General features: G+C 49.7%; 1 protein-coding gene across 1 annotated transcript in view; it reads right to left on the bottom strand.

Moving 5' to 3' along the window:
- CHRNA2 (cholinergic receptor nicotinic alpha 2 subunit) overlaps window positions 1-23,281 on the bottom strand; it is a 36,965-nt gene extending 13,684 nt beyond the window's left edge. The window contains exons 1-3 of the mRNA XM_035110823.3: window positions 22,360-23,281; window positions 15,751-16,242; window positions 721-872 (exon numbers count right to left, since the gene is read on the bottom strand). Coding sequence (XP_034966714.1) covers window positions 721-872; window positions 15,751-15,949 — 351 coding nt within the window. The 5' untranslated portion in view covers window positions 15,950-16,242; window positions 22,360-23,281. The remainder of the gene's footprint in view (window positions 1-720; window positions 873-15,750; window positions 16,243-22,359) is intronic.
- Between the last annotated feature and the right edge of the window lie 1,132 nt (window positions 23,282-24,413).

Genomic DNA, 24,413 nt, shown 5'->3' with positions numbered 1-24,413 from the left:
CTGACATGCGTACAAGCGGCTTTCGAAGCCACCGGCGGCCATTTTTTGTGCCCATAGAAGGGCAAAGCGACACCGGAAGTTACGTCGACGCAACTTCCAGTGTCACACGGCTGCCGGTCCCGGATTCTGCAGTCCGGGACTTGGAAGGTAAGCTTCAGACTGGTCTTGCTTTCCACCTGAAGGGCAGCCTCTCTCTGTCTACTTCCTGTCAACTGCGGCCAGATGCAGTTTCTTCAAACTGTTCGGCAGTGGAATTTGCTACCAAGGAGTGTGGTGGAGTCTCCTTCTTTGGAGGTCTTTAAGCAGAGGCTTGACGGGCATATGTCAAGAATGCTTTGATGGTGTTTCCTGCTTGGCAGGGGGTTGGACTGGATGGCCCTTGTGGTCTCTTCCAACTCTATGATTCTATGATTCAATACATATCTATCCCAAAACATAACGTTTTTATGCAGCAAAGTGCATTGTCTTCTAGGAAAAATATATAACGCATCCATCAGATTGGGCTGCATGCCATCACGGTGCCAGTTCAGAGTGAGGGTTTTCCTACCCTCACTCTGAATGGGTAGGTGTTTTTTCTCTCTCTCTCCCGCCCACACTCCATTTTCACATTGCAACTTCCAATATCACCAAAGGGGAAACATTTCTCTGCAGCTGCTTTTTGCTTTTTTCATTTGCAAAGAGCAGCGAGGTGAGTGAGCAGACGCTGCTTGGAACACTTACCACGTCAATCAGCTGAGCAATGGACAACCCAAACCTGACAATAACAACATCAGAGGTATTGGGGACTGGCCTGGACCACTTGTTGTATGCATTGAATAGGTGCTTGAAGAGTCTCTCCTCAGCCTGGGTTTGCGTTCGGCCTTGGACTGAGGCTGAAATGGAAATCAAATGTTATGAGTTGGCAAGAACCAGCCTTGAATGCTGAGAATCATTGCAGGTCAGTTATCAAAAGTCCCCAGATATTAACTGCATGTCAACAGTTAAGGATGGATGTCGTGTTAGAGCACAGGGTACCTTTAGTCTCTCTCCACCTTGGCGCGCCAGCTCTCCCTCCGGAGGCCGCTAGGCTGTCCCCTTCCTTGGGGAGGACCAAGCTATACCCCGTCGCTCTACTGAAATTACCGATAGACTGCCACCACCAAACGCTATGACCTAGCCGTTTGGACAAATTATTACTCTGGTAGAGGGCAAAGCAGCAAGGACTGGAATAGCAATGTGGAACCGGAAAGGACCAAAACCCACAGAAATATCTTTTAACTATTTATTATAGAAATATAGTTAAACAAACAGAATATACCAGTTCTCAGAAAAGGGATTACAAAGATTAAAACAAATAAGCATAGCTAACTTACAAGTACAAACTTAGAATGGTGTTGAGGACAAAGCTGCATTTCTCCATCCTGGCAACTTGCAGCGGAGAGCCTAGCAAACTTCAGCATTTCTCAGGCTCTTTGAAGCAGCAATACAGCAGACACCTTGCAGGCCATTTGCAGAACAAAAGAACTTTCTCTTTACAGACTTAAATCCCCCAAAACCCCTCAAGGGCGTACACCTAGCCCCACGTGGAATTTCAGGTAATTAACCAATCCACGTTAGCTTTACTTTCGAATAAGCCAATCAAGGGACAACAGACGCTTGTCTTGTCAATCAATTAGGGAGATTATACAGATGTCCAGTGTTTACATATCAATCACTCGGAGGCAATTTAACCTTCCTGTTCTCATGCCCGAGTGAAAACCATTAACTCTTATCAAGGGAATGTGATAAAAAAAAAATTCCTTCAGTAGCACCTTAAAGACCAACTAAGTTTTTATTTTGGTATGAGCTTTCGTGTGCATGCACACTTCTTCAGATACAGTGAAATGGAAGTTTCCAGGCACTTATGTAGAGAAGGGGTGGGGAGGGGTGGGGGTGGGGAGGGGGGATCACTCAGAAGGGTGGTGGAAATGGGTGATTGACTGACTGATAGCTGTTGATGACCGCAAACGACTGCAAATGGTTTTGCATGAAAAAGCAAGGGTTGAGATGGCTGAAGATCGCTTATCATGTATAATGAGATAAGAATCCGATATCTCTGTTCAAACCAGGTCCCTCCATGGTTTTGAGCTTGGTGATAAGTTGCAATTCAGCAACTTCTCTTTCCAGTCTATTTCTGAAATTCTTTTGTAGTAAGACAGCTACTTTGAGATCTTGTATAGAATGTCCTGGGAGATTGAAGTGTTCTCCTACTGGTTTTTCTGTCTTCTGGTTCCTGATGTCAGATTTATGTCCATTTATCCTTTGGCGTAGGGTTTGGCCTGTTTGTCCAATATAGAGAGCTGAAGGGCACTGTTGGCATTTGATGGCATACACAATGTTAGAGGATGAGCAATTAAATAGTCCTGAGATGGTATGTTGGATGTTGTTGGGGCCAGTAATGGTGTTGTCTGGGTGTATGTGGCAGCAAAGTTGGCATCTGGGTTTATTGCAGGCTCTGGTACCAGTGTCCATGTTAAGTCTGGTGGTTGTATTATTGTGGGTGAGGAGTTGTTTAAGATTGGGTGGCTGTCTGTAGGCAATGAAAGGTCTTCCTCCCAGAGCTTGAGAAAGGGAGCTGTCATTGTCCAGGAGAGGCTGTAGATCTCTGATGATGCGTTGTACTGTTTTAGCTTGGGAGCTGTATGTGATGACTAGTGGTGTTCTGTTATTTTCTTTTTTGGGTCTGTCTTGCAGCAGGTTCTCTCTAGGTATCTGTCTGGCTCTGTTGATCTGTTGTTTAACTTCATCAGGTGGATATTTTAGTTCTAAAAAGGTTTGCTGTAGATCTCTTAGGTGAGATTCTCTGTCTGTAGAGTTGGAACAGATGCGGTTGTAACGTAAGGCCTGGCTGTATACGATGGATTGTTTGGTATGTTTGGGATGGTAGCTAGAAGCATGTAGATATGTTTGTCGGTCAGTTGGTTTTCTGTATAAGGTGGTGTCTATATGTCCATCCTGTATTTTTATAGTAGTGTCCAAAAAATGTATTTCTTGCATAGATTGGTTCATTGTTAGGTTGATGGTGGGGTGAAAGTCATTGAATGTCTGGTGGAAGGTTTCCAGGGTCTGTTGTCCATGTGTCCAGATAATAAAAATATCGTCAATGTATCGCAGGTACAGGAGAGGTTTGAGTGGGTAGGAGTTAAGGAAACGTTGTTCTAAATCTGCCATGAAGATGTTGGCATACTGTGGGGCCATGCGGGTGCCCATGGCTGTGCCGCTGAGATAGGCCAGCTGCAAGACTTGTGAAGATTTACACTTGAATGAAAGAGCAGGAGGGGGATAACAGGAACCTCCTTTCTCAGGTTCAGAAGTTTACTTTCCCAAGCCTGGGTTTCTAAAGAACCAGAGTTCCACAATGCTTTGCAGCTTTCCCAACTCATTTTGCAGGGGCCAAAGATAGAAATGTATGTAATTACACGACAATGGACATCAAAGTTCAACCATATCCTGATGCCCAGAATTAATGCTCCACCTTTCTTTAGGACGTTCAAAGCACCTCACACACATTTCGTCTCAAAAACCTTTATAGAAACCATGTAAATGTAAGCTGGCATTATCACCCCCATATTGCAGATGTGAAGACTGAGGCTAAGAGAAAGGGGCAGGGAGAGGGAGAATGCCTTGCCTAAGATCAGATGGTGAGCTCATTTCAGTGGCAAGAGTCGAACCAGGGTCTCTCCGGGCTCCTGAAGTCTTGACTACTGCACATCCCACCAGCTCTCCAGTACTGAAAGTCTGGCAAATATCGAGGAAATGCCCAAAACACGGGAAAGTTGTGAGAATTAATGGCGATGCAGGAACCTGGGAAGTAAACTGGCAGGCGCTGAGAGAATCCTGCTGCATGAAGCCTAGAGATGGCCAAATCGCCTGGCGATTCGAGATGAAAGAAGACATGCTCGCAGGAGCGTCAGACTAATGCGCCTACAGCAGAGGCAGCCAGAAGTCAACTCCACAATAGGAACCCCCTGGGGACCAGAAGTCCAAGGCCAAAATACAACTAGCGGACAGATGTGAGGACAGATGTAGCCTCTTTAGCTAATGAAGTTTACCTGCTTCCCACTCTTCAAGGCCATAAGCTTTATGGGCCTTTGCTTCTTCCTGCTTTTCACTGCAGGAGAAACTTCTTCTGGGGTGCAGAGTGCCAATGTCATGGACGCAGAGGAATGGCGGGAGGAACCAGTTGGGGAACAAAAGGGGAAAGGGCTCAGAACCTGGGGCAGTCAGGGGGAGAAGAGGGAGAAGACCGGGAAGAGGAGGTGTCGGAAGCTGAAGGGGTAAGAGGGCTTAGTGAGCTGGGTGTGTCTGTGGCAGAGGAAAGTCCAGAATCAGAAGCTGAAGCAGGACAGTGGGAGGAGGGAAACCAAAAGGCAGAGGTCAATCAGGCTAGTGAAGAGGCATGGGTGTCTCCCCTCCTGCTGCAACAAGTTCCCCTCCCTCCTGCCTCCCAGAACCAGAAGAGGGGTAAAACGACCAGAGCAAAGGCAGGCTGCACGCAGGCACAGTCTCTGATTTCTTTCAAGAAGCCCTGGAGAGGAGACAACTTTGACGGCGGTGGGGAGGCTGGGACTTTTAGTCTCTGCAACTGATTTCATGGTGCAAGATCTACAGGGCCTGAGCTGCTAAGCTCATTAGGCCTGAAACTCTGTCTAGTCTGTGAGGCTCCTGTTTCCCTAATAGTTAACTATAGCTTTGAAGTGTATGCAGTGGCACAGCAAGGTCAGGTGGTACCCGGTGTGGAAAATCACCCCCCCCACACACACACATTGAAATGCACAGGATTTTGCCACCCCCCTCAGAGGTGATGCTACATGGCAGCACCTCTACCAATGAAACGCAGCGCCCTGTTGGCGGGAAGGAACCCGCCGTGCCCCGGCCTGCCCAGGCACCCCGCTCCGCTGGGAGAAGGGAGGAAGGCCGTGCGGAGCAGTGGCGCTCCCTCCCCCACTCAATCCGGCGGCATCGGACAGGCAGGCGGCCTCCGGCACAGTGCGGCCCTGCTGTGAGGTGCGGGGGGCCGCCGTGAGGCTCCCGCCGCCCGGCATGCCAGGTAAGAGTTTTCCTTTTTTTTAAGAGTGGGGGGGGGCGCCCGATGACCTTAAGACGGCCCTGCTCATGACAATGAAACTCATGGACACCCAAAGAAGCTGAATGGTGGAAGATTCAGGACAGATAAAAGAAAACCCTTCTCCACTGTGAGAACAAGATCAGGGGGGGGGGTCTTCCCTGTTGGGCTCAGTGGCACCCTGCGCCGGGGTGCATGGAGGGGCGCATTGAGGAGGCACACAGAGCCGCCCGCTCGTGCGCACATCTCGCCCGCTTTGCTCCTTTCCCAGCGGAAGCGAGGCGGCAATAGCAGCAGTGGCGGAGCTGCCTCCATCGAGGGGCAGCGCCCCCACCCGCTCAGCTCAGCCCAGCCCAGCCGCCCGACACCGCGCACTCCTCGGGGCGCAGATCGCCACGCCTCCAACAAAGCCGCCTTGACTTCCCCACAATAGTCGCACCTCAGCGTGTTGCAGACTCTCCTCTGTGCCCACGTTTCCCAAGATGCTGGTCTAGATGGGCTCTTCTTATGACTGAGGTGATGGCTCAGATTTGTGTGGTTTTATTTGCTGATTTCCATCTCATTGTTACGGTGCCTGTCCCTCCCCTAACCTTCACACACCTCTGTGATTTTTCACCCCCTCCCTTGGTTGTTCCTCCCTCTCCTACTTCTTATTGCCTCCTTGCCTGCTCACTCCCATTGTCCTCATGTGGACTGTATTCTCCTTGGGGCAGGGACCTGTCTGCCCCTTGCTTGTCATGCGGCTGACACCCTCCCTGCACTTGTCAGGTGCGATACACATAAATCCTCCTCCTCTCTGTTGATTTGGACTGTTTTGCGGATACGTTAAATATCTGGTTTCCCGGCATTCAAACTCTCCCTCGATTCTTCAAGATGGGGCAGAAACTGGCTTTGCCTAAGAAAATGGGCAAAATGCTGCAGAAGAAACAAGTCATCTCACACACAAAAGGGGTCAAGGGGTGGAATGTTTCACTAAAAAATAAACAGGCAGCTCCCATCCATTCAGCCCCTCGCAGCCGTGCTAGACTACACTGACGGATTGATGGCCTTAAGGACTCAAATGAGCCATTGGTGAGGCCATCTTCATTTCTTTTCATTAGCGCCGCTTGACGAGCAGGTTTGGCACGTAAAAAGACATGGCACTTCATCTCCAGGAGCGGATCTGTCTTCGGGAGCAGGGAGTGGGGTGTCAGAAGAGAATGATGGCACAACCTTGGCTGCCAGAAATGTCCCAAGAGCAGTGATCTTTCCAGCCACAGTTCTCGGATCCAATGCCAGATTTACGTATGAGCTATACAAGCTGCAGCTTAGGCGCCCCCTCTCTTGGCCCCCCCAAAAAAAAAAATTAAAGGAAAAAATGTACATTTCCAAGATATAAGATTAAAAAATAAATAAAATAAAACCTACATACAGCAACAGCTTTTTGCCTTGTGTAGGCCCCTATGATGTAAGTCCTGGCCCCCGCCTGCTAGCCTGCTCCCTAAAATATCCCTGGTTTGCTCATTTCTCTATATAGGGTGCCTACATTCTGCATGGACTGCTTTCATGGCAACATGTGCAAATGGCTTTAGATACCTATTAGGTCCATAAATTACCATATAGCATATATTCAACAGAGAGTCCCATGGACTGCAAGAAGATCAAACATATCCATTCTGAAGGAATGAGTGCTCATTGGAAGGACAGGTCGTGAAGCTGAGGCTCCAATACTTTGGCCACCTCATGAGAAGAGAAGACTCCCTGGAAAAGACCCTGATGTTGGGAAAGATGGAGGGCACTAGGAGAAGGGGACGACAGAGGACGAGATGGTTGGACAGTGTTCTTGAAGCTACCAACATGAGTTTGACCAAACTGCAGGAGGCAGTGGAAGACAGGAGTGCCTGGCGTGCTCTGCTCCATGGGGTCATGAAGAGTTGGACACGACTAAACGACTAAAGCGGACTATTTGGATCCCTTCTAGTCAGGGTTCAGGCCTCATCATGGGACTGAAACTGCCTTGGTCGCACTGGTTGATGATCTCCGGCGGGTTAGGGACAAAGGTGAGAGCTGTTTTCTAGTCCTGCTGGATCTCTCAGCGGCTTTTGACACCATCGACCATAACATCCTTCTGGACCGTCTAGAGGGGTTGGGAGCTGGGGGCACTGTTATACAGTGGTTCCACTCCTTCCTCCTGGGCCGTGTTCAGAAAGTGGTGGTGGGGGATGAGTGCTCAGACCCCTGGGCTCTCACTTGCGGGGTGCCTCAGGGTTCTGTCCTCTCCCCCATGCTTTTTAACATCTACATGCAGCCACTGGGAGAGATCATCAGGGGGTTTGGGCTGGGTGTCTATCAGTATGCTGATGATACCCAGCTCTACCTCTCTTTCAAATCAGAACCAGTGAAGGCGGTGAAGGTCCTGTGTGAGTGCCTGGAGGCGGTTGGAGGATGGATGGCGGCTAACAGATTGAAGTTGAATCCTGACAAGACAGAAGTACTGTTCGTGGGGGACAGGAGGCGGGCAGGTGTGGAGGACTCCCTGGTTCTGAATGGGGTAAGTGTGCCCCTGAAGGACCAGGTGCGCAGCCTGGGAGTCATTTTGGACTCACAGCTGTCCATGGAGGTGCAGGTCAATTCTGTGTCCAGGGCACTGTCTATCAGCTCCATCTGGTATGCAGGCTGAGACCCTACCTGCCTGCAGACTGTCTCGCCAGAGTGGTGCATGCTCTGGTTATCTCCCGCTTGGACTACTGCAATGCACTCTACGTGGGGCTACCCTTGAAGGTGACTCGGAAACTACAACTAATCCAGAATGCGGCAGCTAGACTGGTGACTGGGAGCAGCCGCCGAGACCACATAACACCGGTCTTGAAAGATCTACATTGGCTCCCAGTACGTTTCCGAGCACAATTCAAAGTGTTGGTGCTGACCTTTAAAGCCCTAAATGGCCTCGGTCCAATATACCTGAAGGAGCGTCTCCACCTCCATCATTCTGCCCGGACACTGAGGTCCAGCGCCGAGGGCCTTCTGGCGGTTCCCTCGTTGCGAGGAGCCAAGTTGCAGGGAACTAGGCAGAGGGCCTTCTCAGTGGTGGCGCCTGCCCTGTGGAATGCCCTCCCAACAGATGTCAAAGAGGAAAACAACTACCAGACTTTTAGAAGACATCTGAAGGCAGCCCTGTTCAGGGAGGCTTTCAATGTTTAATAGATTATTGTGTTTTATTTTTCTGTTGGAGGCCGCCCAGAGTGGCTGGGGGGGGCAGCCAGATGGGCAGGGTATAAATAATAAATTATTATTATTATTATTATTATTATTATTATTATTATTATTATTAAGAGCAGCAGCAGCAGCAGCAGCACATGAGTGTTAAGTCTTAGATAAACTGACCAATACTTGGCAGTATTTGGTTGCAAATCTCCATTTTGAAAGGGAGTTGCCTTTGAGACTTTGTTCCCAGGCCCTGTGAGAATAAGAATGTAAATGAAGTTCTCCAGGCAAACAGCTGCAGGCTAATGGTTGCTATAAAGAGAGACAGACCTTTGTTTATAGGTCTCTTGGGAGTATTTCATATTTTCTGAGATGCTGGACAGCACAAGATGTCTTATAGAATTATTTGGATGTATCTTTGATATTTTTGTTCTGTTAGGAAGAAAGTTCTGCAAGTAAAGCTTTCGAATAATACCTAATGGGCCTTGAAAATGTTTTATTTCCAAACGGAGTCAGTTTTTACGCATCCAGTCACTTCAAACTGCGCAATATTAATATCTGTAATACGGGACATAAATTTCGAGTGTGTCAGGGGGGCACTGAGCTACTGACTCCCCCAACACCCATTTGCTCCCTTGAGGCCAGGATAGTAGACTTGGAAAGGCTAAGAGATACAGAGGGGTTGGGTGGATGAGACCTTCCGGGGGCTAAAGCTGCGTCCCACTCCCACCACAGTAGTTCTCCTGTTGGCAGCTTCTAGGGTGGTGTGGTTCAGCCCTTGAACATAGGCCTGCCCCCAAGCTTTGGGGTTGCCTTTGGGGTTAAGCCTGAGCAGTGCTCTGGTCCCTTGCTGACTGTAGCATCGGATGATGAATAGCCTGTATGAATTGTTCGGGTTTTGCTAAATTAGTAGCATGAGAAACCATCAGATTGCTTCTTCACACAATCAACTCTAGGACAATCAATTAACACTGGGCAGAAAGCCAAGGTCTACTTCTGCCTTAGTAACTGAGCTCTCATTGGTTGATATCAGCACTGTGACCTGTTATCAGAGAAAGCTAGCACAGTACGTGGTGTGGTGAGTGTGGTCAGTGTAGGAGGAGAGGTGCTGTATCGGTTGTGTGTGAGAGAGAGAGAGACAGAGAGGAAAGGATTTATTTTACTTTGTTTTGAGTTCTAAAGCTGTACATAGAAACTCTGGATTTTCTTTTATTTAAATAAATCCTGTATATAGTTTACTCTGCGTCCAGACGTCTAGTCATTTAAGTTACCGCTAGAAGCTTCCGGAAAAACCTGCGCAAACTCTGCTGTGTTCAGGCTGAAGTTACACCTGACACTTAAAAACACTAAGATGAATGGCCTTGGTTAACTGTCACAGAAATAACTTCCATGCTATCTAATTGCACCCAAACAGTGTTTGGCAACGGAGCTGCTTTATTCATTTTATGTTACACACCTAGCAGCAATTCGCCAAGTGTGGAAATCATGACGAGCACATGCAAGTGTGGCCCACTTTGGCATTTCAAAACACACACACACACACACACACACACCAAACTGCAACTTCTGGTGCTGTGAAGCTGCAAGTTCAATCCCCTCCCTGCTTCTCTTTCTTCATCCTAATTTGACTCATAATGTATGTGCTCCTCTAATTTGCGTTGCGGTTTCTGTTGTGTATCCAAATTGCACTGCCAATCTTTCTCCGGACTTGAAAGTGGCAATCTTTAATTAAGGCTGCAGACTTTTTGAAACGTTAGCTCAGGCAGACTTTCATCATGCTGACTCGGAAGCCCAGATTTGGCACGGAGCCTTCGAGATTGACGCGAAGTCCTAAGATTCTGCAATGTTTCTCTTATTAAACGCTCCCAGCACCGGAGGCGAGAATTGTGGAGTCCTTGAGAATGTGACGTGAATCCGGAGAAAAGGAAGGGCGAAGGAGGTTGATTCCTCCCGCGGTGTCTTTCCAAATCAGGCGGTGATCCTGTCAAAGCGCTTCCAAACACCAAAGGCTGTTGACTAGGGAAGCGCATCTCCTCAGAGCGAGCAATTCTCCCGTCATGTCACAGCCAAAACCATCCCTGGCATTGATGGCCTCCGATGTTCCTTAGGCTTTGTCAGGAGTCATCCACAGCAGGAAGTATCGTCAAGGTAAAAGCTAGTTGTGTACGCTCCGATGTGCCACTGCAGCTAAGCACACTCAACTCTCACTTCTAACCTAAGAAGACCCTGCTGAATCAGGCCAGAGTCCCATCCTGTTCTCACAGTGGCCACCCAGATGCCTGTGGGAACCAGAATGCCCAAGAACATCTCTTCCCTCCTGCGGTTTCCACCAACTAGGATTCAGGCGCATTGCTGCTTCCATCTGTGAAAGTCGAGCAGAACCATCCTGGCTAAGTAATAATAATAATAATTTATTATTTTCCCTGCTTATTTAACTTATATGCAGAATTCATCATGCGAAAGGCTGGACTAGATGAATCCCAAGCCGGAATTAAGATTGCCGGAAGAAATATCAAGAACCTCAGATATGCAGATGACACAACCTTGATGGCAGAAAGTGAGGAGGAATTAAAGAACCTTTTAATGAGGGTGAAAGAGGAGAGTGCAAAATATGGTCTGAAGCTCAACATCAAAAAAACCAAGATCATGGCCACTGGTCCCATCACCTCCTGGCAAATAGAAGGGGAAGAAATGGAGGCAGTGAGAGATAAAGAAGGCTGATCGCCGAAGAATTGATGCTTTTGAATTATGGTGCTGGAGGAGACTCTTGAGAGTCCCATGGACTGCAAGAAGATCAAACCTATCCATTCTGAAGGAAATCAACCCTGGGTGCTCACTGGAAGGACAGATCGTGAAGCTGAGGCTCCAATACTTTGGCCACCTCATGAGAAGAGAAGACTCCCTGGAAAAGACCCTGATGTTGGGAAAGATGGAGGGCACTAGGAGAAGGGGACGACAGAGGACGAGATGGTTGGACAGTGTTCTCGAAGCTACGAACATGAGTTTGACCAAACTGCAGGAGGCAGTGCAAGACAGGAGTGCCTGGCGTGCTATGGTCCATGGGGTCACGAAGAGTCGGACACGACTAAACGACTAAACAACAACAATTTATTATTTATACGCCGCCCATCTGGCTGGGTTTCCCCAGCCACTCTGGGCGGCTTCCAACAGAAATATTAAAATACACTAATTTCTTAAAGATTAAAAGCTTCCCTAAACAGGGCTGCCTTCAGATGTCCTCTAAAAGTCTGGTAATTGTTTTTCTTTTTGACATCTGGTGGGAGGGCGTTCCACAGGGCGGGTGCCACCACTGAGAAGGCCCTCTGCCTGGTTCCCTGTAGCTTTGCTTCTCGCAGTGAGGGAACCGCCAGAAGGCCCTCGGCACTGGACCTCAATGTCTGGGCAGAACGATGGAGGTGCTCCTTCAGGTATACTGGACCGAAGCCGTTTAGGGCTTTAAAGGTCAGCACCAACACTTTGAACTGTGCTCGGAAACATACTGTGAGCCAATGCAGGTCTTCCAAGACCGGTGTTATGTGGTCTCGGTGGCTGCTCCCAGTCACCGGTCTAGCTGCTGCATTCTGGATTAATTGCAGTTTCCGGGTCACCTTCAAAGGTAGCCCCACGTAGAGCGCATTGCAGTAGTCCAAGCGGGAGATAACTAGAGCATGCACCACTCTGGCAAGACAGTCCGCGGGCAGGTAGGGTCTCAGCCTGCGTACCAGATGGAGCTGATAAACAGCTGCCCTCGATAGCCCTCTCCTCCTCCGTGAAATTGTCTCATCCTCTTTTAAAGCCATCCAAGCTGGTGCCCGTCACTGCCTCCTGTGGCAGGGAGTTCTGTAGGTTAATTATGGAACTTCTACTTCTTAAAAGTGGCACAATGCAACAGACAGACAGACCACTCTTCTACATGCAAATGTCACGGGTTCAGCTGAAGAAGTTTTGAAGTGCCTAGAAGCTTATTTTGGCATTGAACGCTATAGAAAGTATATAAGGATGGTGATGGTGTTAGGAATTTGGGGTATCAGATTGAATGATGACCTGACTCACTTCTAAATTTTTGGGGTCCTGTATGTGTGGGGAGGAGGTACGAGATCAGGCTTGCCAAACCAGTCCCTTTGTCTCTAGGCAATGGCCTTGGGTGTCTAGCTAAGCACCACGATTAGAATAACCAAAGATGTTTTTCTGTATCATATAACAAATGGGTGGTCCTTTCTTCCACCCCCTCACCTAGCTGCTAGGTAGGAGAACATGAGCCGGAGTTTTGGGGTGTGAGATGAGCTGGAAGCTGGAGACACAGAGAGCTGCTTGCTCAGTGCTGGATCCAAAGCCGAGACTAATGGAGAAGCGATATCTGTTGGGATGCTGGGAGTCCCTCCATCCTTTGCTCAGGTTGTATATATGGGTAAATAAAAATGCCACATCATAGAATCATAGAGTTGGAAGAGACCACAAGGGCCATCCAGTCCAACCCCCTGCCAAGCAGGAAACACCATCAAAGCATTCCTGCTGTCAAGCCTCCGCTTAAAGACCTACAAAGAAGGAGACTCTACCACACTCCTTGGCAGCAAATTCCACTGCCGAACAGCTCTTACTGCCAGGAAGTTCTTCCTAATGTTTAGGTGGAATCTTCTTTCTTGTAGCTTGAATCCATTGCTCCGTGTCCGCTTCTCTGGAGCAGCAGAAAACAACCTTTCCCCCTCCTCTATATGACATCCTTTTATATATTTGAACATGGCTATCATATCACCCCTTAACCTTCTCTTCTCCAGGCTAAACATGCCCAGCTCCCTAAGCCGTTCCTCATAAGGCATCGTTTCCAGGCCTTTGACCATTTTGGTCAAAATGCAGCGCAGTCTCTACTGACCTTTCTTCCAAGGAAACTGAACCTGGGTAAGTGCCTGGGACCCCTAGAGTCCCTCACCCCTTGGAGACTGGGGTGGAGTGAAAAAAATAACAAAAACATTGATAACTTCCTTGAGCATTCTAGTGCAATTTTATTGGCCCTTCAAAGTGGGTATGCAAGGGCTGAGCACATGTGCAGGGTGTTAGAGATTCTTGGAAATGAATTAAGCTTTGCAAGAGCTGAGCAACTGGCTCAAACCCAGTGCAAGGACGAGGAGTCATGTCTGTCTGCGAGGCTGATGGGCACACAGAAAAATCTGGAGATGAGATCTAGGACATCTGCCTGACCAGTTGCATAACAGAGCACAGGTGGCAGCGAACGAGCATCCGAAACAATTTGCACCTGTGAAGCCACAATGTGAGAAAATTCCCAGAAGGAGTGCGAGAACGACTTCTTCCAGGCTTTTCATTAGGTTATATTTAGAGTTTTAAATTTTATTTAAATTTTTTTTAAAAAAAAACAACAACATTTCATTTCCTCCTTATTATTAAAGAAAAATCAAAGAGGTGTATACTGTAAAACAGATTCAGGGGACAGACTAATAAAAAAGAAACTGAACAGCTGCAAAGGCCTGCCAGCTCAAGAAGCATTGCTTGTGCCCGACTGTGCCTTTTGAAAGTCTAAGTAACTGAATTGTCCCCTTACAGATACGTAGCCGCGTTGGTCTGCCGTAGTCGAAACAAAATAAAAAAATTCCTTCCAGCAGCACCTTAGAGACCAACTAAGTTTGTCATTGGTATGAGCTTTCGTGTGCATGCACACTTCTTCAGAATTGTCCCTTGTCCTTGATGGTTTTAATTTTATTATATCCTGGCAGCTTCAGTTTCATAAGCTACTTTGCAAACTGCTTGTGGAAAATCAGGGTGCAAAATTTTGAAAACAGGCCTTCCAGGGCTCGGCCGGGGCTGTGGAGAGCTTTGATTCTAGACCAGAAGGACGCCGTTCTCTAGCTCTGAAGCCGTAGTTAATCTCTTGACATTTATTTATAATATTCAAAGATCATCTCTGTGCTTAAAGGTACTCTCAGTAATATACAACATGAAAAAACCCACAGCCTAAGCCAGGAGTAGGGAGCCGCAGGGCTGGGGGGTGTGTGTCAAATGTTCCTCCCCCTTACGGGCTGCATTCACACAGCCGGAGACTATGCCCACCTGGAAGCTTTTGCTGCTGCTCCCGTTTCAATCCCCTCCTGGTTCTTCCTCCTCTTCTTCCAACCCATCCTGTGCTCCACTCTCCAGCTCTGAAGCTCCCCCTGCCTCCGACTCTCACCTCCTGGCTGGCACAGGTCCCCACAAATCACTGCTCTTCTCTCCCAAGTCAGACTCCACCCAGTGGCAAAGCTGCGCGCTCCGGCACCGGGGGCGGAGAGCAGGCGGGGTGGGACACGTGTCCTGGGGGGCGGCCGCATTGGTACCCTCCTCCCCGATGGTGCCGAGGGTGGTGCACTCCCCCCACCTGACCCCTGGTCCTCCGCCAGTGACTCTATCCCCCTTTTCCCCAGTGCCCACTCGGCAGGGTCCTGCCACTCCTGCCACCACCTCTTGAATAGACGGCCACTTCTCTGCAAATTTTGAGATGGAGAAGAACAGAGGCCATTGTGGAGAGAAGAATCAGTTGTTGCCTCTTGCAACCTTTCTGCCCTGGGGAACATCAAACAACTTCCATTAGCCCTCAACTCAGGAGCGGTGCTAGGGCTTTTTGCGCCCTAGACAAAAACACCTTCTGGCGCCCCCCGGGTGGGCACATGCGTCATGATGCACGCACGCACGCACGCCGCTGATGCCCCTGCGTCCCCTCCATTGGCGGGAGGAGCGCGGGCCAAGAGGGGAGCTCGGTGCCCTCCCGCCTGTGGAGGGGACGCTGTGAGCTCCTCGGGGAGCGAGCAGGCGGGCAGCGCGGGGGTATTGCGGGGCAGGCTCAGCAGCGCCCCCTCCATTTTCGCGTCCTAGGCAATGGCCTAGTCCGCCAAATGGACGCACCGGCCCTGCCTCAACTCCCAGGGTCAAAGACAGCCGGTTCAGAAGGCATCTGCAGCTCATGGGCCCAACTGCACAAAGAACTTCAAAAGACAGCCCAAAAGGTGACCACTTTGGACTTCTATGGGCCTGTCCACCCAGCAACAGGAACACGTTTTAGACAGCGATGCCACAGAACATGTCAACCCTGTTTCCTTTGGAGCACATCCTGTTTTCAGAATGGCTTTCCCCAGGTCAGTGGTTCTCAAATGCTGGTCTGTGGACCCCATGGGGTCTGCGTAACCCACCCAGGGGGCCTGTGGCACCATTCACATAACAAAAACTACCATAGAGATATCAGAATTTTAAAGGGGGGGCAATGGCTTGGCTTTTGAAAAACAGGAGGTCCGCAGTACTTAGGTAATTGGGAACTGTTGACCTAGAAGAAGAAAAACAACACCCCCCCAACTGATATATAAAAGGAGATATTGAGGCGTATTTTTCAGTCTGCTGTCCTCCATCATTTGCAGAATCACCCTAATTACATTAATGAGCCACTTAGATTCAATGGAAGAAAGAGGTAAGTAAGTTGAGACTCCGGAAAAAGGGTTCTCTCTTACCTGCCAAGAATACAAGGAAATAGCACGCGATGGGTAGCATCTTGGTGGCTGGGAATCCCCTCGTAAGCTGATCCATCTTCTGCTGCTTTTTGCTTCCCCCTGCTGAAGTTCTTTGCCCACAGACAGAAGGTGCAGGATGCCCCTTTTCATCGGCAGAGTCTGGCAACCTGGGGGTGGCAAGCAACTCCCAGTTTACCATTTACCCTGCAGGCAACCATCTTCCTCATCAGGGAAAACATGGCTGAGCATTAAAGAAGCATCGCTTGGGAGACCATCCTGGGCCAGTGATGGACTGGCCTTGCCTTGCCTCTGGAGGAGCTGTCCGTGGTTCTGAAGTTTCTGCACTAACGGGATCCCTTCTGGGATGTCCCGAACAGCCTCCTTCTTGGGCACATGCGATGGGAAGCCAGGGAGATGCTTGATAGAAGCCTCCAAGCGGGTCCCCTGTGGAGCTGCTCCACAGGGAAGAATTTTGCAGGGAAGAATGGGTCCCTACAGGAGGAAGCAAGAAGAATATTGTGAGATGGCATCCCAGAGAGAGTGGTGGTTAAGTGGCCTGAACCTGAGATTACAGGAGGGAAGATCAGGTGATTCCTAGAGGAGGGGTTGAGAAACAGGTTAGCGCCTGCCCTCTGTAAGCAATATCACGTAAATACATGTATATACATAACATTTATTTATTATTTATTTCACAAAACCTACGCACAGCTTGGTTGTTAAACCCTCCCCCCCCCAAAGAAACTCAAAGTGGTTTGCAAAAGATAAAACAAGAAAACCAAGAAAAATGTACAACCGTACTTTGCAAGATACAAAAAGTGCTTAAACAGGTCATATCAACCTTCTAAGAACCTGGACAGCTTTGTCTAATAATATAATAATATAATGATAATTTATTATTTATACCCCGCCCATCTGGCTGGGTTTCCCCAGCCACTCTGAGCGGCTTACAACAGAAAAATGAAATAAAACAATTAAACATTAAACGCCTCCCTAAACAGGGCTGCCTTCAGATGTCTTCTAAAAATCTGGTAGCTGTTTTTCTCTTTGACATCTGATGGGAGGGCGTTCCACAGGGCAGGCGCCACCACCGAGAAGGCCCTCTGCCTGGTTCCCTGCAACTTGGCTCCTCGCAACGAGGGAACCGTCAGAAGGCCCTCGGTACTGGACCTCAGTGTCCGGGCAGAACGATGGGGGTGGAGACGCTCCTTCAGGTATACTGGACCGAGGCCATTTAGGGCTTTAAAGGTCAGCACCAACACTTTGAACTGTGCTCGGAAACGTACTGGGAGCCAATGTAGGTCTTTCAGGACCGGTGTTATGTGGTCTCAGCGGCCGCTCCCAGTCACCAGTCTAGCTGCTGCATTCTGGATTAGTTGTAGTTTCCGGGTCACCTTCAAAGGTAGCCCCATGTAGAGCGCATTGCAGTAGTCCAAGCGGGAGATAACCAGAGCATGCACCACTCTGGCTAGACAGTCTGCAGGCAGGTAGGGTCTCAGCCTGCGTACCAGATGGAGCTGATAAACAGCTGCCCTGGACACAGAATTGACCTGCGCCTCCATGGACAGCTGCGAGTCCAAAATGACTCCCAGGCTGCGCACCTGGTCCTTCAGGGGCACAGTTACCCCATTCAGGACCAGGGAGTCCTCCACACCTGCCCACCTTCTGTCCCCCACAAACAGTACTTCTGTCTTGTCAGGATTCAACCTCAATCTGTTAGCCGCCATCCATCCTCCAACCGCCTCCAGACACTCACACAGGACCTTCACCGGATGTTTTCGGCAGGTGCCAAAAAGATTACAGCAAAGGTGCCTGCTTCACCACAATAGGCAGGGAGTTCTGAAGTGTAGGCACTGCCACACTAAACAACTGAGTTCTTACAAATGCAGACTGGGTATTTTTAAAAATGTAATGCTGATTGGAATGAGGCTTCCACACCCAGGTCTATGGTGCCCCCAAGGGGACGGACAGCTGCTCACCTTGGCATTGGATGACCTGCCTATTCTGAAAGGATTAAAGGTAAAGGTAAAGGGACCCCTGACCATTAGGTCCAGTCGCAGACGACTCTGGGGTTGCGGCGCTCATCTCGCTTTATTGGCTGAGGGAGTCCTTGTTTATTTTACTTTTTGCATTGGGTCCAGTTTGATCCCGTGCAATCATTCCTCCTCCTGCCTTATGCGGTTCCTCCGTTTTCCGTCCTCATGCAGGCTGTTTCCTCTTGGAATAGACTATCGACAACAAACAAGCCAGAAGATGTTGGGAATCTGAGGAAGAGATACTTACGCAGTGGAAGTGGCTGCTTAAGGTCCCGATACATCTGTGATACCACCCACTTTGGGAATCACTGGCTTAGAGTGTTCAGCTAGGACCTGGGAGAGCCAGGTTCAAATTCCTCACTCGGTCACCTTGGGCCAGTTGCAATCTCTCAGCTGAACCTACCTCACAGGGTTGTTGTGAGGATTGAACAGGGAGGGGAGGAGAACCATGGTCATCACCTCAAGCTCCTTGGAAGAAAAGGGTGGCATATTAATAGAAGAAAAAAGAAAGAGAGTGTGGCTCTGGGACACATATGAACCCCAGGAAAATAGCTTCTTGGTTTTGAAATGAGGAACTCGGCTCACTGGGTGAAAGCACCAGCCCTGGCTCTTTGTCCTGCTTTCCACTCCCTTTGAAGCTGGAGGATTTGGTGGACGTCTGGTGGGAGAGGAGGCCAAAGGAAAGAACATGATTTGCATGCAGGTCTGGGCGCTTTCAAGTCTATAAATCCTTCGCTCTTGGAAACTTAGCTGCTCATCAGACGCCCGAACAGGGAAGACGCTGTATATTTTGTTTTGGCATGCCGAGCCCCTCTTGGCCGGCTTTGTTCAATTTAAAAGATCAGGTTGCTCATTGTAGGCAGAGGGCCCAATCCCAGCACACAGCTGGTTTGTGCTAGACCCTGAGCATTTCAGCAGAGATTACGCAGGCAGACTTCGAGGATGACTGCCACAGATCTTCAGACTGAGGCAGGTCTCAGTCACCTTCTGGTGATCAGAACTGTGTACGTAAAAATAATAATAATAAGGTGAGCCTGCTGGATCAGGCAAATGGTCCATCTGATTCAGGATCCTGTTCTCAAACCAGATGCCCCAATGGGAAACCCACAAGCAGGACCCAAGCACAGCAGCACTCTGCCCTCCTCCCAGAAACTGGTATTCAGAAACATTGGTGCTTCCGACTATGGAGGCAGAGCGTAGACTCTCCTCCATGACTCCTGATCCCAGGGTTGTAGGTTTGAGCCCTGTGTTGGGTGCACACTTTGGGGTCCCCAAGTGGGTCAGTGCACCTGGCTGTTAACCAGAAGGTTGGTGGTTCAAGCCCAGCCAGGGACAGTTGTGGGCAGGGTTTCTGCATTGCAGGGGGTTGGACTAGATGACCCTTGGAGTCCTTTCCAGCTCTACAATTCTATGATTCTATAAAGCCGTCTAGCTTGCCGGAGCAAGCTCTGTTTTTTAACTATGTGCTGTGTAAAGAAATGCTTTCTTTTCTCTGTCCTTTCAACATTCAGCTTCATGGAATGTCCACGAGAGGTAGAGAAACTTTTCCAGTTTCTCCTTGCCATGCCCAGTTTTATAAACTTCTATCATGTTGCCTCTTCCTTGCCTTTTGTCTCAACTGCAGCCTTCCTTCGTAGGGGCATCACTCCATCCCCTTGATAATTGGGGTTGCCTGTTTCCAACTCTACAATATCCTTGTTGAGACTTCCACAGGACAGATGATGCTCTCAGGTGTGGACCAGGCTGACTGCCTAGCCCATCTTCCATGTTTCAGACTGCAGTTCCCATCAGCCACAGCCAGGGCTGGCAGGGGGTTGGACTGGATGGCCCTTGTGGTCTCTTCCAACTCTATGATTCTACGAGCAAAGGCCTCTCTAGCCCAAGCGCTTAGAGGAGAACTGCTCTTGCAGACCAGAATCCTGTGGCCTGGTCTGGCCCTCAATACCGCGGGGTTGGGGTGGGGTGGGGGGGTCTCACATGGGTTGAATGATCCTCAGCAAGAAGCAGATGTTTGCAAAATATTCCTTCACAAATGCCTCTGCCTGAATACCTCCTCTCTCTGCCAGCCCCTCTTCAAAAAGATGCTCGTTTGGTTTTCATTTCAAACGGGCATTTACTAAGCGCCAATAAACACAAATGTTCTCGGCTGCCGCTGAGCTGCTTAAAGAGTCAACAGCAGCGGGAATGGTGGAAGCAAGAACAAGAGGCAAGATTTGTGGCTGCGCCTGGAAAACCACCGAAAGGCTCCCAGCTGCAGGACAGAAACCTGGGCGCAATCTTGGCATACGGAGCACTCTGGGCACCCACCAAACTCTGCCAGCTTGTGCCACATTTCGTGCCGGGGGGAGGGGGATGTGGCTCGAGGTCAAAGGGCAAATTGGAGGTGATCAGATCTGTCAGTTCCAGTCTCAAGTTCAGCTCTTCACATCAGCTGGAAATATTTTTTTTAAGTCCTTGTGAAAATTTGCCAGCATTTTATTGCATACACACCCCACCTTTTCCTCCAAAGGAGTTCAAGGTGGCATTCTTAGTTTTCTCCCTTATTTAATCCCCCACAACATCCCTGTGAGGTAGGTTAGGCTGAGAGGCAGTCGCAGCCAAGGAGCTTTGTGGCTGTGGGTATTTTTTTAACCCTGGTTTCCTAAGTCCCAGGTCACTTAGTAGCTCTCCATCTTTATTCCACTTTCTGGAACGAGGATGTTGAAGTGAATAAGATGGATGAGGGGGGCTAATCTTTCCCTGTGGAGACTGAACTAGTGACCCACCACTGAGCATGAATCGCAGGGAAGTCCCCGAGCTCAGGGGCAGACCCCATGTTGTGCAGGGTCAATCCCCAGCACCTCCAGTTACAAGAGAGTAAGGTAGCCAGGGATGGTAGCCACCAGCCACAACGGCTATGATACGCCTCTACAGTCAGAGGCAGTAAACTTTCTGAATATCGGTTGCTTGAAACCGCAGGATCCTGCTTGTGGGGCCTCCCTTTGGGGCACCTGAACACTGGCCTGGATGGGCCCTTCGGCCTTATCCAGCAAGCACTTCTTAAGTTCTTGTGGGAGCAACCTCTGGGAGCAACCTCTGTCCAGGGAGCCAGTATCAGTTGGAGTAAACAGCACCGGTCTGGGTGGAGAAACAGACAGGCCCTTTCCTATATATTTCACTGAGAAACACACATCTTCCCAAGCCCATCAGATAGAGGCCGGCCCCTCCCCCACTTTACTTAACTGATTAATTTCATGCAGCAGATCCCCCTCAGAAATCAAGGTCTTAACAGGGAGCATTGCACAGGGTTGCACTCTCCTTTCGGAAGTTTTGCAAATCAGCCACACGGTTGCACAGGCTGTGGGCTCTGCTGATCTTTCCCAGCATTGATTGTCCTGCTAGGAGTTCATGTTGGAGAACCGCTGAGGGTTCCCCCCCCCCTAAGGAATTGCCTACAGCTTCCCACCCGCTAACTCTCAACTACCATAGCTTTCTGAAAGGCACAAGCACACACACACACAAAAAAAACCCCCTGCTTTTTCTCCAGTGCGGGAGAAAAGCATTGCTATTTTGATGCCAGGGAAATGCTGTTTGCATGCAAACCAAAGCTCAGCCTGGGCGCTCCATATTATAATGACGCTTGGTCTCATCTCACTCCTTCAGAGCTTCATGTGCTTTCGTGAGCCCCATACAACGACCCTGTAAAGTAGGCTGGGATGGTTATTCCCCACGGTGCAAATGAAGGAACACTGGCTTCGTTTGGGTCACTTACAGCATAGCACCTTATAGTTCTACTCAGAAGTAAGCCTCTCACTCAGTTCAGTGTTGCTTAGTCCCTGGTAAGTGGGTGCAGGAGAGTTGCCTAAGTGAGTTTGCAGCTCAAGCTAAGTTCGTCCTTTCAGCCCTTACATTAGACTGGCTCTCAAAAATCAAAAACATCCTCTTTGTCTTGTATCCTGAAGTCTGGAAAGGGACATTGTCATCAAGGGTTGCCATCCCAGTGAGTGTGTCTCCCCCCCCCCCGATAATCCCAGTATTCCATGTACTTGGAGCATAGGAATCGGAGTAAATAAATCTAAGCCAAGAAATAAATCCTGCATTTTTTAAGAATGCAGCCCCCCCCCCCAAAATCAACCCCACTACAGTATAGCACAGGTCCCATTCGTTGCAAAGGGGCCCACGCAGGAGATCTCCCCGGCGGATCATGCCCAGAGGAGGACCCCAGCTTTGCATGCAGAAGCTCCCAGATTCAATCTCCAAGTACGGCTGGGAACCGCCCGTGCATGAAACCCTGGAGAGCCGCTGCTGCCGGCCAGTGCAGACACCACTGGGCTAGATCAAGAAGTGGTCTAAGGCATCTCCCCCTACGTTGCTAAAACTTTGCTTCTCCCTTCGGCTGTTGCTCGGGCCAACTTGTGTCACAGGAGGAGCATCGCTCTGTCACCCTGGAGAGAGGGGGACCAGCAGCGGTTGCAGAAAGGGTGAGAGGGGGTGGGAAAGAGAGCAGATCTGACCAAGGGTCTGACGGTCAAGCGCGGCGCTCCCTTCCACCGTCTGCTCCGCGGCTTAGTTGCAAAGAAAACAGCATCACACTCACCTGTCGGGAGGAGAGATTCTGCTCGCTTCCTGGCCAGCCGGACCCTCTAAGGCTCGGAGCGCAACCTTCCCGGCTTCTTCCCGGCTGCTGCTCTAAGCTCAAAAGTCACAGCCAAACACTTCGGGCCAAGGCGGTGTGAGCTCGGAAGGAGGGGAAAAAACGTGCGCTCACAATGACACCCACACCTCTCGTTTCGCTACTGCTGGGTGGCTGCTGCTGCTGCTGCTCCTGGCTGCCAATTTCCCCTTAAGTTGCCAAGCAGAGCATCCTCGTTTCTCTGTCCTGCAAAGCGAAGCGGTCCCCGGGATCCTCCTCCTCCTCCTCCCGCGGTGGTTCAGATGCAGAGAGCCTGCCTCCTTCCTGCCTCCTTGCAAGCGGGGAGAAAAGAGCGAGCTGTTGCAAAGGTTCCCACTCTTGGGTGTGACGACAGAGGCTGCGAGAGGGAGCGGAGCGGAGGCTCTGGGCTGCGTCCTCCCTCTCTGGGTGACAAGGAGGAGGGGAGGAGGGTCTGGGGTCTTGGCCGCACCAGGAACCAGAGGGGGGGGGAGCGTTGCAGACTGCTCGGGTGCTCCTGCAGACCCACAGCAGCACGGACTGCTTAGATTTCTTCTTCCTAAGCCTTTTTTTTGCTGCAAGCGTTTCTAGAGGCTATGCATCTGTTCGGAAGAGAGACACAGGAGAAATGAACGGGGTTTGTTTTAAGCGAGGGGAGGGGAGGCTGGGAGGGATCCGGTGCGGAATCCGAAATCAGCAACACCCATGGGGGCAGGACTTTGGGGTGGACGCACAGGCTCCATGAACAAGAAGGGACCCACAAACCCCGCAGGGCTGGCTTATCCCATGCAGTCAGAGTCTAGCATTGCTCGAAAGGACCACTGTTCGCATTGGGCTGGTTTGATGGGTAGCTGGAGTCGAAATTTGGTTTGATGGGTAGCTTTGAGCCAGCATGGCACAGCAGTTAAGGGTGTCAGACTAGGACCAAACAAAATTTTAAAAAATCCTTCCAGTAGCACCTTAGAGACCAACTGTTATGTACTGAGCTGATCCTATTGTTCTATGATTCAGCTCAGTACATAACACCAACTAAGTTTGTCATTGGTGTGTCCATGCACACGAAAGCTCACACCAATGACAAACTTAGTTGGTCTCTAAGGTGCTACTGGAAGGATTTTTAAAATTTTGTTTTGACTACGTCAGACCAACACGGCTACCTACCTGTAACTAGACTAGGACCAGGAAGAGACATGGGTTCGAAACCCCACTCGAAGCTCTTGGAGTGACATTGTGGGGGCAATCACTGCCTCTCTCATGCTAACAAGGTTGTGGTGGGGATTACGTGAGCAGCGAGGAGAAAACCACATACTGTACGCCACTTTGAGCTCCTTGGAGAGAAAGGTGGCCTGGAAATGCAACAAATTGGCACTGAAATGCTGGCAAATAGATCAGTCAGCCCTGGGTGAGGCTTGGAGAGGCATCGCTGTCTCATCCCAAGTTTGCCTGGCTTAGAGAGTGGCCTACCTCACAGGCTCATCATGAGGATAATTGCAAATAATTGCATAGTGCACCACAAATGATTAAAGTTACTGGTTTTCCCAGTAGTGATGTATGGAAAGAGAGCTGGACCATAAAGAAGGCTGATCGCCGAAGAATTGATGCTTTTGAATTTTGGTGCTGGAGGAGACTCTTGAGAGTCCCATGGACTGCAAGAAGATCAAACCTATCCATTCTTAAGGAAATCAGCCCTGAGTGATCACTGGAAGGACAGATCCTGAAGCTGAGGCTCCAATACTTTGGCCACCTCATGAGAAGAGAAGACTCCCTGGAAAAGACCCTGATGTTGGGAAAGATGGAGGGCACAAGGAGAAGGGGACGACAGAGGATGAGATGGTTGGACAGTGTTCTAGAAGCTACCAACATGAGTTTGACCAAACTGCGGGAGGCAGTGCAAGACAGGAGTGCTTCGCGTGCTCTGGTCCATGGGGTCATGAAGAGTCGGACACGACTAAATGACTAAATAACAACAGCACCACGAATGGTCCAAAAAAGGCCTCCAA

This window comes from Zootoca vivipara, chromosome 3, assembly GCF_965207765.1.
Source record: "Zootoca vivipara chromosome 3, rZooViv2.hap1.1, whole genome shotgun sequence".
NCBI classification, from domain to species: domain Eukaryota; kingdom Metazoa; phylum Chordata; class Lepidosauria; order Squamata; family Lacertidae; genus Zootoca; species Zootoca vivipara.
This window is presented reverse-complemented; position numbering and strand designations above follow the sequence as displayed.